At 42.4% G+C, this 17,062-nt stretch overlaps 1 protein-coding gene across 1 annotated transcript in view; it reads left to right on the forward strand.

The window, feature by feature from the left end:
* The window catches only part of ppcdc (phosphopantothenoylcysteine decarboxylase), a 74,403-nt gene extending 60,644 nt beyond the window's left edge, over positions 1-13,759 (forward strand). Inside the window, exon 5 of the mRNA XM_072553080.1 lies at positions 13,556-13,759. Coding sequence (XP_072409181.1) covers positions 13,556-13,626 — 71 coding nt within the window. The 3' untranslated portion in view covers positions 13,627-13,759. The remainder of the gene's footprint in view (positions 1-13,555) is intronic.
* The last annotated feature ends 3,303 nt before the right edge of the window (positions 13,760-17,062 follow it).

A 17,062-nucleotide genomic window follows, 5' to 3' on the forward strand; every position in this document is an offset into this window, starting at 1 on the left:
AAAGGCAGTAACTGCAGATTCACTGCTGCGTCAGACAGCAGTGTAGGCTTTTTTTCTGACCATGCGGTTGCTGCTTTTGTCTGCCTGTCTTCCTTTTTAAAGTGCCATTGTTTTGATTTTTTTTGTCCTCCAAACTTTGAAAATGATGCAACAGTATATAAAATAGTTATTGTTCCTCCTCGACTTTGAGGAAATCATCTACAACACCCAAAATACCTCAAAAAAGGAGCAGCTTTTGCAGCCACAATCTTTTCCTGTCCTCCATCTTGGAGTCATACAACACCAGGTTATAGTCCAGCCGATTTATTTGAAATCTCAAGATTTTGGAACGCTTGCCCCTTCGTCAGGTGATAAAGGAGCAGCGCTCTGAAAGTTTGTGATTTCAAATAAACCCTGTTCGATAAATAAATAAGCAAATAAACCCTGACTTATGACTGTATCTAAATAGGACAGCTGTGAAAGAGAGTTTTTGTACTGAGTAGAGCTGCAGGGTAATATGTCTAAATATGATGCCTTTTTAATTGATCTGTTCGTGGGATGTAGACATCACTGGAAGGCTGCACATGTCTAATTTACTTTGAAAATGTGGTGATGAGCTACTGCAATCCGCGTGGGGAAAGTAACCTCACAATCTTGTTAGAAAAGGAATCCCAGGATTTTGGTTCAGTGACAGTGCAAGAATGGCAAAATAACTCCAAAATTAGGGTGGATGCCAGTAGTCCTTGACCTTCTAAATGGCAAAGACACGCAAGATGCTGTGAAAGAACCTTGGTGAGTTGCCACAGTGTATTGATGGTGAAGGGAATGAACACTGATAGAGTACCAATAAAGCAACCCACTTTGACCTAGATGGTATCAAATTTTTAAGTTTTGTTGATGCCAACTCTGTTTCAATTTTGATGTTTCAATTGCCACTTCGTTGGTGTTTGCAAAGACCCAAAGCTCTAGAATTCTGTCCCTAAGCACCTCTGTCTTTCTAGCTCTCCTTCTTTTAAGTTGCTCCTTAAGACCTACTGCTATGATCAAATTCTATATTACCTGTTTCCTGTAACTTATTGCCTAATTTTGTCTGTCAAAAAGTCAGTTTTGTATGGATATGAGAATTGAGTAAATTTACCAGAAAGCTAATTGACTTCAATTGACAGTTTAGTACGATTTGTAAATACAAACCAGGATTTTATTATAAATCTGTTCCATTTCAAAACATTTAAGGATTGTGCTCTGCAAAACATTTTTATAAGTTTTGGTTTAGTCCCTGTGAATACTGCAGGTCCCACTTTGACTCTTGAAGTCAAAGAGAAGTACAATGAAATTCAGTACATTGACCTAAATGATACATTTTAATATTAGATGGCCAATGATATACTTGGATCTTTATTGGTGTTAAATAGTTCACATTATTTAAAATCCAATTTGCTGCAGTTACGCTTATAATTTTTTGTCACTTTGGATTACTGTATGAGTGCTTAAGGAGTAAAGGGAAATGAGAATGCTGAATGAATGAATGATTTATTGTCACACATATCTAGGGAGATAAAATGAAAAGTGTTCAGTGTATCTTCTGAGACATATGTGACAATAAATCATTCAGTCGCCACAATCCGGCTCCATTTTGAGGTACAAAAGAATAAAAAGAAAGTATTTAAATAGAGTTCATCAGCTGGGGTCCCAAACATAGTTCCTGGAGTTCTGCAAGGTCCCCGCTCTGGGCCTTCTGCACTCAGGAACTTCCGTTCTGGACACCACCCGTGCTCCAAGCCTACTGCAGCCGAGAGTCCCTACTCCCCATTGCTGCAGCTAATGCCCTGCTGCTGTTCCAGGATGCCATGCAACAGGCCTATGAGCCAAGAGTCCACTGCTGACACCACTCCAGCCAAATTGATTCCAGTGAAACATCCACAAAGAAAATGTGGTCAAAATTCAGCCATGAACTTTTCTTATATTTATTTTGCAAATTTGAATTATTACTTCAAATTTAATTTCTCTAATTAATTTAATTCATACACAAATTCAATTGAACGCTTAAAAAAATTTCATTTTTGAACTGTTTATGGATGTAACTTGGTCCAAATAATTTAAGCACCATACATTAGATTCTCAATATCCTGTAGTCAGCAACATAAAACTTTGCTTAAGTGTATAGAAGATATAGCAAATACTGAATATCTGAAGATATAGTGAATGTCTCAAGGGAGGTAATAGATCAAAGCCAAAAAGTTGTCATTAAATTGAAATGTTGAGTGGCTTGTGCTAGTCAATCATTCTTTGATTGCTCATTAGTAGCATTCTTTGACTTTGAGTCAGACATCTGTAGATTCAAGGCCTAGTTCTCAAGCTTGAGCCCATAATCCAGAATCATATTATTGCTTGAGCCCATAATCCAGAATCCAGAAACTGCAGTATTGAAGGAATATTGCATTATTGGAGAGGTTAAATCTGAGGTGCCATCTTGTAGAAAATAAGGTCTCTGCTTTGTTTTGGCTTGTATTTATTCCTTAACCACTATCGCCAAAAGGTTATTATCTGACCGTTATCACCTTTCCTACATTGGCAATGAATTGATTGCATTGGCTATAGATACTTTGACGTTGTTCGATACACTAATAATTTGCTCATGCTAATAAGACCACAGTATTCTGTTGTTGTCGGCTGTTGAAAATTGTAAGTATGAAAGACCAGAGAAACAGAATGTTCACAGCGCAGGAGACTATTTGATCTGTTTGTCAGTGCTGGACCTGATTGAGCGATTAATGCCACTCCCTATCTCCTTCCAATGTTTTGCAAATTCTTCATTTTTAGATATGAATCTAATTACCCCTTGAATGTCTCAGTTGAACTTGTCTCTCGGTGTATTCAAGATCTTAGCCAACATCACATGAAAAAGATTTTCCTCGTACTTCAGTTGTTTCTTTTGTCAATTACTGTAAATGTGTCCTTTGTTTCTCAATGTTTCCACCAATGGGAATAATGTCTCTCTATTTATTCATTCAGCTGCTCATGATTTCAATACTATTAAATCAATAAAGAATGCATGAGGGCAAGTTAAGTGCTGCACCAGGCATACCTAAGTGTGATTTGTCAACCTGGTGAAGCTGCAAAATAGGATTATCTGAATGCCAAGCAGCAAGACAAAGCTAAGTAATTCCAAAACCAGTGGATCAGATCTAGGCTCTGCAGTCCTTCCTCATCCAGTTATGTGTGGTGGTGGACAATTAAACAGTTCACTAGAGGAAGAAACTGTAAAAATATTCTTATCCTTAATCATCCAGGAATACAACACGTCAATGGATGATCAATTTCAGCATGTTCTAGAGGTTCTGCTCACTTCATCTGATATCAAGAAACAGTTGGGGACTCTAGATAATGCAAAGACTGTGGCCCCTTGCAATATTCAACCAATAACACTAAAGATCTGTTCCCCAGAACTAGCTGTACTCCAAGCTGTTCCAATACAGCTACAACACTGGCATCTGTGTGACAGTGTGGAAAATTACCCAATAATATCCTATACGCAAAATGTGGAACAAATCCAACATCATCAGTAAAGTGATGGAATGTATTATCGACAATGCTATCAAGCAGCATGTGCTTAGCGATAACCTGCTCACCAGTACTAGTTTTGGGTTCTGCAAGGGCTATTCAGCCCCTGAGCTGATTACAGCCATATTTTAAATATGGACAAAAGAACTAAATTGAGGGTTGAAATGAGAGTGACTGCTCTGGTCGTCAAGGCCATCAAAGAGTCCTAGTAAAACTGGAGTCAGAGAGAACCAGGGAAAATATGCTTTCAGGTTGGAGCAATATCTGGCACAAAAGAAGATGGCTATGGTTGTTGGAGTTCAGCTCTTCCTCAATGACTTTCACTCCATCATAAGGTCAGAAATGTTCACTGATGTTTGCATAATGTTCAATGCCATTACAGCTACTCAGATACTGAAGCAGTCCATGGCCAAGTTCTGAACAATATCCAGATTTGAGCAAATATGTGACAAGTGACCTTTGTACCACACAACTGGTAGACAATAACTGTTTACTGCTAGAGAGATTCTGACCGCTGTCCCTTGACATTCAATGGCATTATTATCACTGCTCCATTAACAACATCTTGGGAATTAGCATTGACTAGAAAGTGAAATGGGCTAGCCTTATGAATAATCTGGATATAAGAGCAAGTTGGAAGCAAGGAATACTGAAGTGAGTACTGACTTCCCAAAACCTATCCATGATCTGCAAGGCACAAGTCAGGAGCATGATGGAAATTTCCCTATTTGCCCAAATGAGTGCAATTCCAGCAACACCCAAGCATGATACCATCCAAGACAAAGCATTCCATTTGACATTCATAAACGTTCACTCTTTCCACCACTGACACTCAGTAGTACCAGTGTGTACCACTTCCAAATGCACAGCATCAAACAATCAGTGCCCTTTTGACAGCATCTCCCAATCTCTCTACCACTACTGTTGAGAATTACAAGTGCAGTAGATGCAATAGAATACCACCACTTGCATGTTCCCCTCCAAAGCACACTCCAATCTTAGTCAGAACTGTATCATCATTCCTTTAGTGTCACTAGGTCAAAATCCTGGAACTCCTTATCTAACATCATGGTGGGTCTACCTAAAAGAAATGGACTACAGCAGGTCAAGAAAGCAGCACACTTGTACCTTCTCAAGGGCATAAAGGAATGGGCAGTAAATGCTGGTTCAGCTGGTGATGCCCACATTACATGAATAAATTTTAAAGAATCTCCTTCCAACTATTGTTCCAAGGAACTCAGTTACAACTATATCAAATCTATATAATCTATTGACATATCTGAAATTCTTTGTCAAAAAAAATGTTCTTGTGAATATTTTCTGCATTCTTTGTAATGTCTTCACATCCTTCCTCGAGTGCAATGCCCAGACTGGATGCAACGTTCTGGTTGAGGTCAAACCAGTATTTTATGCAAGTTCAATATAATTTCCTTGCTTTTCTACACTCTGTCCCTATTAAGAAAAACTCTGTCTATCATTTAATCAAGTGTGATTTATACACTCTACACCCACGTTCCTCTGCTCCTACACCTCTTCTCCAGTTATACTCTTCATCTTATATTGTCTGTCCACATTTTGTTTCCCCAAAAACATTCACTTTGACACTTTCCTGCATTAAATTTCATTGTCTACTTGCTAGTCATTTCACCAACCTGTCTATGTCCACTTCATATTTCATGCTACCCTCTTCACAGTTCACGATATGCCCAAGTATTTTTATATCATCTGCTGAGACTAACATTGAGCCCTGTGATCAATGGTCTGGGTTGTTGGTCTTAACAGTGACCTCTGGGAAACTCCGTGGTAAACCTTCCTCCAGTCAGAATAACAATCATTCACCACTATTCTTCATTGCTCGTCAATTGGCAAATTTCATATTCATGTTGTTAACTATTCTTTTATTCTTGTATTCCATTAACTCTATCTTGCAGTATACCGTACATGACTTGCCCTTTTTTTTTATTCATTCACTGGATGAGGATGTCTTTGACCAAGCCAGCATTTATTGCTTATCCCTAATTGCCGAGAGGTAATATTGCTCTGCAGTCCTAGGTAGGCCAGATCAGGCAAGGATGGCAGATTCCTTGCCTAAAGGGCATTAGTGAACCAGGTGGATTTTTTCCAACAATCAACAATGGATTCACAATCATCATTAGACTGTTACTTCCAGGTTTTACTCTGTTCAAATTACACCATCTGCTGTGAACCCAGGTTCACGGAACAGTACCTGGGTCTCTGGATTAACAGTCTTGCGATAATACCACAATGCCATTATCTATCCTATAATCTGTGCTAGTTTTCCGTCATTTATCCACATTTGCCCAAGTGTCTAGTAATTTTGATCTAAATGAAAGCTTCTTCACCATTGAGGTTTAACTGACTGGCTTGTAGATGGTCAGCTTATCTTTACTCTTTTTGAACAAAGATATAACATTTGCTGAAGACAACAAATACTAGAGATCACAGCCAGTCAGACAGCATCCATGGAGAGAGAGCAAGCTAACATTTCAAGTCTAGAGAAGAGTCATACAGATTTGAAATGTTAGCTTAATGTCTCTCCATGGATGCTGTCTGACCCGCAGTGATCTCCAACATTTGTCTTCCGTACAGATTCCAGCATCTGCAGTAATTTGTTCCTATAACATTTGCTATTCATCTGTCCCATTACCACCCCTAAGTGTGCAGAAAATTATAGTGCCTTCTTAATTTCCATTCTCACTATCCTCCATATCCTTGCATGCATCACATCTAGTCCTGTTATCTTATCCACTTTAAGTACAGAAAGTTTATTTGACATTTCCCCTTTATCAATTTTAAACCTTTCAAGTGACTGAACTCTTTTTGTTTAACCAAGACCTGTGCAACAACAACTTCCTTGGTAAAGACAGATGCATGTCCTCCTGCCTCCACTTTCTGGTGCACATTCAGCTTCACTCCTTTTACTACCCTTTTATATGTCTATTGAAGACTTTTAGATTCTCTTTTATAATAGCTCTGTTTCTTCAAATCCTCTTTCTTCGTCTTTCGTATTTGCTTCTGTCTTTGAGTGTTGTTTCTGGTAATTCTGGTTTGTGATGGTGTATGATAAGGATCTTTGACATTGTTATCAGTGAAATGTTCCTGTATTCTCTTGAAATTGCTATTTCATTTTCATGCCCAAGTAGGATGTTGCTGTATGTCTTTTCAGACCTCCCTTTAAGTGATAAAGCGATTCTTTATATCTTGTTGTTTATGCTGTACACCAATTTAATTAATAGCATATAAGTGTCATTTCCATGTCCCCTTTCAGGCATATCTTTTTCCTGCCAGCTGCCATGGTGTCATTCATAAATCTTTATCTTTTAATATCCATGTGCATTCAACCTCACTAGTTATTTTTATTTCTCAACCAAATCTATATTTCTAACCAGGCATTCATGACAGTGTAACCATTGTCAATTGTCATAAAAACTCATCTGATTCACTATGTTTTAGCAGAGATCTCTTCTTACCTGTCTGGCCTACAAGTAACCCAAGGCCCGCAATAATGTGGTTGACTCTTAATGATCCTCGAACATAGTTTACCATGTCATTTAGTTGTAAAGAATGCATTGAAACCAGATGTACCACCTAGCTTTGGTCTAGGCAGCAGATATGACAACTGCAAACCCAATGGTTCAAGAAGGCAGCATGTTATCAACATTCAGAACTAGGTTAAAAATCACACAACACCAAGTTATAGTCCAACAGGTTTAATTGGAAGCACACTAGCTTTCGGAGCGCTGCTCCTTCATCAGGTGATAGTGGAGGACACAATTCTAAGGCACAGAATTTATAGCAAAAATTTACAGTGTGATGTAACTGACATTATACATTGAAAAATACCTTGATTGTCTGTTGAGTCATTCATCTGTTCGAATACCAAGAAAGTTTCACTTCTTTCATGTGTAAATCACAAAACCTTTTTTTAAAAGTTGCATTCTCAGGTTTGCTGTAACAATGGGCATTAGCTAGACAATATGTTGAAGGTGCTGGAAGAGCACAGCAGTACAGGCAGCATCCAACGAGCAGCGAAATTGCCTGAACTGCTGTACTCTTCCAGCACCACTAATCCAGAATTTGGTTTCCAGCATCTGCAGTTATTGTTTTTACCTAATATGTTGAGGGTGTTAGCCCCCTGTGTCCTCTGTCTATGTCATGATGTTTAGATTGATTCTAATCTAAAAAGTGAGAAAACAGAGTTTTCATGCAGTTTTTGAGCAAAGTACAATGTAACTGCAAGTACAAATTCACCCCACAAAATATGTGTGTGCATGTGGGTCTTTGTCTGTCTGCCTGTCTGGGGTGGGGGGTTGTGAGTGGGGGGTTGTGAGAGAGAGTGTACATGTGTGTGCATGAGTGTAGTGTGATCTAAGTCTCAGGCTGCCTGTGTGTGTGTGTGTGTGTGTGTGTGTGTGTAAGAGTGTCTGTGTGTTTATATAGTGCAATGGTGGTCACCTGTAATGTGACATAAACCCAAGGTCCCGGTTGAGGCCCTCCCTATGGATACCGAACTTAGCTATCAGCGTCTGCTCGGCCACTTTTCGCTGCTGCCTGTCCCGAAGTCTGCCTTGGAGGATGGTCATCTGAAGGTCCGAGGTCGAATGTCCTGGACCACGGAAGTATTCCCCAACTGGGAGGGAACACTCCTGTCTGTTTGTTGTGCGGTGCCCATTCATCTGTTGTCATAGCCTTTGCTCGGTTTCCCCAATGTACCATGCCTCAGGGCATCCTTGCCCACAATGTATAAGATAGACAACATTGGCTGAGCCAAATGGGTACCTGCCACATACAAGGTGGGAGGTGTCCACACTCTGACACGTCATGCAGCGCCTGCCGTGACAGTATGGAATTGTCCTGAGAGCCGGGCAACTTGCTATGAGCAATGATTTGTTTGAGGTTTGGCGGTTGTTTAAAGGCAAGCAGTGGAGGAATGGGAAAGATCTTGGCGAGGTGCTCATCCTCATTGATAATGTGTTGCAGGTCACGAAGAACATGGCGTAGTTTTTCAGCTCCTGGGAAATACTGAACAATGAAGGGTACCCTATCGGTTGCAGCAAGTATCTGTCTCCTGATGAGGTCATTACGGTTTCTTGCTGTGGCATGTCGGAACTGGTGGTCGATGAGTTGGGCATCGTACCCGGTTCTTGTGAGGGCATCCCTGAGTACTTCCAGGTGCCCGTCCCGTTCCTCCTCATCTGAGCAGATCCGGTTTCCGCATAGGGCTTGACCATAGGGGAAGGCTGTTTTAATAAGTTTTGGGTGGAAGCTGGCGAAGTGTAGCATTGTGAGGTTGTCTGCAGGTTTGCGGTAGAGTGTGGTGCTGAAGTGTCCATCCTTGATGGAGATGCATGTGTTGAAGATAGTCGAAAGTAGTCCATGGTGAGTTTGATGGTGGGATGAAACTTGTTGATGTCACTGTGTAGTTTTATCAGTGACTCCTTGCCATGGGTATTAAAACAGCCATCCCCTATGGATAAGCCCTACGCGTCCACTGGATCTGCTCAGATGAGGAGGAATGGGACCGGCACCATGTTCTTCATGACCAGCAACACATTATCAATGAGGATGAGCGCCTCGCCAAGACCTTCCCCACTCCTGCACTGCTTGCTTTTAAACAACCGCCAAATCATTGTTCGTAGCAAGCTGCCCAGCTCTCAGGACAACTCCATACAACCCTGTCATGGTCGGCTCTGCAGGACGTGTCAGAGTGTGGACGTGGATATTGCCATTATCCGTGGGGACACCTCCCACCTTGTAAGTGGCAGGTACTCATGTGACTCAGCTAACATTGTCTATCTTATACATTGTGGGCAAGGATGCCCTGAGGCATGGTACATTGAGGAAACCGAGCAAAGGCTATGACAACAGATGAATGGGCACCGCACAACAATCAACAGACAGGAGTGTTCCCTCCCAGTTGGGGGAACACTTCAGTGGTCCAGGACATTTGACCCGAGACCTTCGGGTGACCATCCTCCAAGGTGGACTGCGGGACAGGCAGCAGTGAAAAGTGGCTGAGCAGAGGCTGATAGCCAAGTTCGGTACCCATAGGGAGGGCCTCAACCGGGACCTTGGGTTCATGTCACATTACAGGTGACCACCGTTTTTTCTCTCTCTCTCTCTCTCTCTCTCTCTCTCTCTCTCTCTCTCTCTCTCTCTCTCTCTCTCTCTCTCTCTCTCTCTCTCTCTCTCTCTCTCTCCTCTGTCACTGTCTCTGTCTGTCTCTCTCTCACGCTATACACAGAGACATGCACACATGCACTCCCACACCCACACAGGCATCCTCTCAGTGACTTAGACCACTCGACACTCGTGCACACACATATACACTCTCTCACAGATACTCACAACCCCTCCACCCCAGACACACACAGACAGACAAAGACCCACATGCACACATTTTGTGGGGTGAATTTGTACTTGCAGAGTTACATTGTACTGCATGAATTCATGTGAAACTCTGTTTTCTCACTTTTTAGATTAGAAACTATGATGCAATTAGACATTAGTTAGGAAGCATGGACTGGGAGCAATTGTTCCATGGTAAAGGCACTATAGACATGTGGAGACTGTTTAAGGAACAGTTGTTGTGAGTGATGAATAAATATGTCCCTCTGAGTCAGGCAAGAAGGGGTAAGATAAAGGAACCTTGGATGAGTAGAGCGGTGGAGCTTCTTGTCAAAAGGAAGAAGGTAGCTTACATAAGGTGGAGGAAAACTAGGGTCAAGCTCAGCTCTAAAGGATTACAAGCAGGTGAGGAAGGAGCTCAAAAATGGTCTGAGGAGAGCCAGGAGGGGGCATGAGAAAGGCTTGGTAGAACGGATTAGGGAGAACACAAAGGCATTTTACACTTTGTGAGGAGTAAGAGAATGGTCAAAGAAAGAGTAGGGCCGATCAAGGATAGCATAGGGAACTTGTGTGTGGAGTCTGAGGAGGTAGGGGAAGCCCTAAATGAGTTTTTTGCTTCTGTCTTTATGAAAGAAACGAACTTTGTGGTAAATGAAACTTTTGAAGAGCAGGTGTGCATGCTGGAATGGATAGAGATAGAGGAAGCTGATGTGCTGAAAATTTCGTCAAACATTAAGATTGACAAGTCGCCAGACCCGGACCAGATTTGTCCTTGGCTGCTTTGGGAAATGAGAAATGCAATTGCTTCACTACTTGCAAAGATCTTTGCATCTTTGCTCTCCACTGGAGTCATACCTGAGGACTGGAGAGAGGCAAATGTAATTCCTGTCTTCAAGAAAGGAAATAGGGAAATCCCCGGCAATTACAGACCAGTAAGTCTCACATCTGTCATCTGCAAGGTGTTAGGATTCTGAGGGATAGGATTTATGACCATCTGGAAGACCATGGCTTGATTAAATGCAGTCAACACGGCTTTATGAGGGGCAGGTTATGCCTCACAAACCTTATCGAGTTCTTTGAGGCTGTGACTAGAAACGTTGATGAGGGTCGAGCTGTGGATGTGGTGTAAATGGACTTCAGCAAGGCATTTGATAAGGTTCCCCATGGTAGGCTCATTCAGAAGGTCAGGAGGAATGAGCTACAGGGGAACTTAGCTGTCTGGATACAGAATTGGCTAGCTAACAGAAGACAGCGAGTGGTAGTAGTAGGAAAATATTCTGCCTGGAAGTCAGTGGTGAGTGGTGTTCCACAGGGCTCTGTCCTTGGGCCTCTACTGTTTGTAATTTTTATTAATGACTTGGATGAGGGGATTGAAGGATGGGTCAGCAAGTTTGCAGACGACACAAGGGTTGGAGGTGTCATTGACAGTATAGAGGACTGTTGTAGGCTGCAGCGGAACATTGACAGGATGCAGAGATGGGCTGAGAGGTGACAGATGGAGTTCAACCTGGATAAATGCGAGGTGATGCATTTTGGAAGATTGAATTTGAAAGCTGTGTGCAGGTACATAGATCCCTTAAAATGGCCACCCAAGTGGACAGGGTTGATAAGAAAGCATATGGTGTTTTAGCTTTTGTTAACAGGGGATTGAGTTTAAGAGTTGTGAGATCTTGTTGCAGGTCTATAAAACTTTGGTTAGACCGCACTTGGAATACTGTCTCCAGTTCTGGTTGCCCTATTATAGGAAAGATGTGGATGCTTTGGAGAGGGTTCAGAGGAGGTTTACCAGGATGCTGCCTGGATTGGAGGGCTTATTTTATGAAGAGAGGTTAACTGCGCTCCGACTTTTTTATTGGAGAAAAGGAGGAGGAGAGGGGACCTAATTGAGGTATACAAGATAATGAGAGGCAAAGATAGAGTTGATAGCCAGAGACTATTTCCCAGGGCAGAAATGGCTAACACGAGGGGTCATAGTTTTACGCTGGTTGGAGGAAAGTATAGAGGGGATGTCAGAGGTGGGTTCTTTACACAGAGAATTGTGAGAGCATGGAATGCGTTGCCAGCAGCAGTTGTGGAAGCAAGGTCATTGGGGACATTTAAGAGACTGCTGGGCATGCATATGGTCACAGACATTTCAGGGTTCATATATGAGGATCAGTGGTCAGCACAACATCGTGGGCTGAAGGACCTGTTCTGTGCTATACTGTTCTATGTTCTATGTTCTAATCAATCTAAACATCATGACATAGACAGAGAACACAGGGGGCTAACATCTTCAACATATTGTCTAGCTGACGCCCATTGTTACAGCTAACCTGAGAATGCAACTTTTAAAAAAAAAAAGGTTTTGTGACTTACACATGAAAGAAGTGAAACTATCATGGTATTTGAACAGATGAACGACTCAACAGACAATCAAGGTATTTTTCAATGTATAATTTCAGTTACATCACACTGTAAATTTTTGCTATAAATTCTGTGCCTTAGAATTGTGTCCTCCACTATCACCTGATGAAGAAGCGGCGCTCCGAAAGCTAGTGTGCTTCCAATTAAACCTGTTGGATTATAACCTGGTGTTGTGATTAGGTTTTGAAATCCAAAGCTCAAGCATTTGCAACTGTGATGCTTTCTAGTTAGTGTTACCAGGGTAAGTGCCCTTGAGTTCCCACATCGCACAAAATGTGTGCTCGAGAAGTTGGGACTTTCCTACCATTTTACCTGTTAGATTTTTAAAAAAACTTTTGTGCTACTAATAAATCTTAATATTTTAAAAAAAGAAAGACTCATCAGCTGTTCACTGTCTTTATTTTGACAGCACTTAGAGAAAGGATAAGTGGGGGAATACTTAACCCTGCATTGCAGTTAATATAAGAAGGTATAGTAGTCCCACCCGTACCTGCGGGGGATGCATTCCAGGACCTACCGCAGAAGCCTGAAACCACGGATAGGAGCAAAGCCTTTCATTTCAATGGGAAACGTACCTTCCTGACAGCCTCCTAGTTCCCTATAATATGTTCGGTGCGCGGTAATCTGCGGGTAACTTTAGCTGCGAAAAACAATCCCGCAGGTACAGTGATTGCCTTGTAGCTTTATTCTGTAAGAAGTGTGGCAAAGATGAAGCATACTGGTGTGTGATTTATCTTCTTTCTTTTAGGCATGTTATATATTGGGTCATTTAGGTAAAGTGGCAAACTTCTTTTAATGTTCAGTATCCCCTTAACAGCTATTATGTTTGCAAGCTGTTGGGGCTATATTGTCCAATTCAAATTTAAGCATCTTGTGGGCTTGTTAAAAATGATCATAAACTTGTTCTAATTGTAATGTTTTATCTTTGTATCTACCAAGCTATGTATGAAAATAGAATCAGCGTGGGAATTTTTTCAGGACCTATTTAACTTTCTCCCATGAGGCATTCTGAATTTATCTTAGTCATAACTTTCACAGCGGTGGTGGTCTTTTGCGAGATAGGTTTAATATTAGACTGAAGCTTGAGAGCTAGCTTTAAACCTGCTCACTTGACGTGGCAGTTCCAGATATGACCTCAGCTGCTTTTAAACATCTCTGCAATAAATGTTTGAAATTGCCATTCATTTGCAGGTTACTTTGCAGGTACTGTGTAACTGCTGTGTTTTGTTGTCTGTTGCAGGTTATGGGGCAATGGCAGAGATATCAACAATTGTGGAAAAGGTAAAAGAGTGTTTGGAACAGTCTCCATAGCCGCTGATGATGGGAGAAGCAGAGCCAACTTTCAAACATCCACAATCTTTCACTTCATTTTATTTAGAACTTTGTTCTGAATGTAAACCACTTCAACATTGGGATTATAAAGAACAAACTGATTCCAATCAAATTATGCAAGCCTTGTTATTACTCAAAGTTGGTTACTGAAACTAAAGTGATGTTGTAAATTGTTTTGCTGCTGCTGGGAAACCACCTGCACTGTCTCAAAAATTCACCAGAAATCTGTTAGCTTCTGTGAACGTTCCTCCCTGACGTGAGATGTTGCCACAGGTGCCTGCCCATGTTTTGACTTCACCTGTAAAAGAAGCATACTTCAGACTGACACCATGTAGCAGTGAACATCATAACTGCCGCACCCTTGAATTGTTGGACAATTTGAGCATATGTGCCGCCAGGTTTATGCCAGTAGAAGAAGGCATCAGCAGTTTAATACAATGGATTAATGCATTCAGTCTGAATTATAGAATGACACTTTTTTATAAGTAATATTTACAGAGGAACCTTGATTATCCGAATATCAGTTATCTGAATATCGAATTACCCAAAGGGGATCTCGTGGTCCCGATAGAAACACTATGTCAAAGAGCCGTTGTAACCCTGATCTCGTCTTTTGTTTACAGGTACAATGATTAAAAACAAACTTGACTCACTGAAATGCTGCCAAGAACAATCCTGGACAGTCCAAGCACTGTCTCCAAATGACTGACCCCTCTCTCCCCCCACCCTTCACACTTTCCCTGGAGTTCCACACAGGGGTGAACCCTAAACCCCCCTTCCCCAGAAAATCTCTCCAACATTGTCCTGTACAGGCAAAGGTGGAACCTGTCAAAAAGGTGTGTGTGTGTGTGAGATATTTGGCGACTTAGCCCACAAAGGCAGCAGCAGTCTTACTATTGGTGTCCAGTCCAGCTGCCCTGGAGGGCTGGGTGGGAACGGATGGGGTCAGAGGTGGGCAGGGTGGGAGCAGACAGGGTTGGGGAGGTGGGGTGGGAGGTGTGGGGGGCAGGGTCTCATATGCAGTGTGCTTTTGCCTAGTCTTCTGAACGGAGAACAGACTTCACAGAAAACTCCAAGCCCATGAGGAAATCAATTAACTGAATAATCAATTATCTGAATGAAATAGTGCCCGCCTATCTTGTTCGGATAATCAAGATTCGTCTATATTATGTGAGGCATTCGCTGTGTATTGTTAGATCAGACACTTGTTCATGTGCTCTAATTCTATCTTTCATTACCTTAACACAAGTACTTCATTTTATAATGGTCTCATGCATGTAAGACAGCTTGCCTGATGCTAAAGAATTTTAAAATAAAAAGTAGATTTTCCAGTTGATGCAGGCTCCCACGAACAACTGTGAAAAAGTTTCCAAGTGGTCTGTTATAATGATGCTTGTTGAGGGATAAATTTTGGCCAGGACACCTTTGGTGGATGGTGAAGAAGACTGCTTTGTGTTCTTCCCAGTGATGCAGCACATCTCATTTTTTTTTTCATTCAACATGGGGTATGGGCCAGCATTTATTGACTATCTTTAATTGCCCTGTAGGGGTGGTGGTAAGCTGCCTCCTTGAACTGCTACATTAAGGGGGTGAGGCAATGGTCTTGTGGTGTTATCACTGGACTGTTAATGCAGAGGGAAAAAATGTAGATTTCTCCAGCTTCCTCATTTCCCTTCACCCCCCCCCCAATCCCATCTCAGTCCCAACCCCCGGATTCAGCACTGCCCTCTTGACCTGCAATCTTCTACTGGATTAGTGGTGCTGGAAAAGCACAGCAGTTCAGGCAGCATCCAACGAGCAGCGAAATCAACGTTTCGGGCAAAAGCCCTTCATCAGGAATAAAGGCAGTGAGCCTGAAGCATGGAGAGATAAGCTAGAGGAGGGTGGGGGTGGGGAGAGAGTAGCATAGAGTACAATGGGTGAGTGGGGGAGGAGATGAAGGTGATAGGTCAAGGAGGAGAGGGTGGAGTGGATAGATGGAAAAGAAGATAGGCAGGTCGGACAAGTCAAGGAGACAGTAACTGAGCTGGAAGTAGAAACTAGGATGAGGTGGGGGAAGGGGAAATGAGGAAGCTGTTGAAGTCCACATTGATGCCCTGGGGTTGAAGTGTTCCGAGGCGGAAGATGAGGCGTTCTTCCTCCAGGCGTCGGGTGGTGAGGGAGCGGCGGTGAAGGAGGCCCAGGACCTTCATGTCGGAGTGGGAGGGGGAGTTGAAATGTTGGGCCACGGGGCGGTTTGGTTGATTGGTGCGGGTGTCTCGGAGATGTTCCCTAAAGCGCTCTGCTAGGAGGCGCCCAGTCTCCCCAATGTAGAGGAGACCACATCGGGAGCAACGGATACAATAAATGATATTGGTGGATGTGCAGGTGAAACTTTGGATGTGGAAGGCTCCTTTAGGGCCTTGGATAGAGGTGAGGGAGGAGGTGTGGGCACAGGTTTTACAGTTCCTGCGGTGGCAGGGGAAAGTGCCAGAATGGGAGGGTGGGTCGTAGGGGGGTGTGAACCTGACCAGGTAGTCACGGAAGGAACGGTCTTTGATTTTCAGCATCTGCAGTCATTGTTTTTACCTCTGCAATCTTCTACCCTACCTCTCCACCCCCACCCCCTCTCCGGCCTATCACCCTCACCTCTTTCCACCTATCGTATCCCCAGCACCCCTCCCCCAAATCCCGTCTCCACTACCTTTTATCTCAACCCGCCTGGCACACCAGCCTCATTCCTGAAGAAGGGCTTATGCCCGAAACGTCGATTCTCCTGCTCCTTGGATGCTGTCTGGCCTGCTGTGTTTTTTCAGCATCACATTTTTCAACTGTTAATCCAGAGATCTAGTGTCGGAGAATTGTCCAATTACAAATAGAGGCCATACACAGATTGTGAAATTGACGAACACTGGTTTGTTTCTCATGATATCGCAGGGAAGAGAAACTGACTGGACTGATAACAAAATTGACACTTTGCACAGTTAAGTCAAGGATTCTCTTCCCTAAGCTTCAGCTACAGACAGTTCTTATAGGATTACAATAGTGACATGCTAATTACAAGACAATGCAGTTTCAGTTACAGTTAATAGAAAACAATTGCTTGTCCAGCAGTATCCATCAGTTAACAATTGTAACATGAGGTTTAGCTAATGTGCAGAAATGGGTGCTAATGGCTAACATCCTGGCTTTAATAGGTCTCTAGGATAGTGTTCATTCTTGTCAGGTATCTTGGTGCCATCTAGTGTGTGTGGGCTTTGTGGGGATTGAGTATCTGGGGAGACAGGGAATGCCCTTGGGGCTTCAGAAGCAGTGATATTATTTTAAGATAGGAAAATCAGTTAGCAGATCATCTAGGTGATATATTCCTTCAGTCGTGAAACTGTTTAGGAAATGTTTTATTTCACTGTTAGCTTCTGAGCTGAGTGTGGTCTAG

This window comes from Chiloscyllium punctatum, chromosome 33 (assembly GCF_047496795.1).
Source record: "Chiloscyllium punctatum isolate Juve2018m chromosome 33, sChiPun1.3, whole genome shotgun sequence".
In the NCBI taxonomy this organism is placed as follows: Eukaryota; Metazoa; Chordata; class Chondrichthyes; order Orectolobiformes; family Hemiscylliidae; genus Chiloscyllium; species Chiloscyllium punctatum.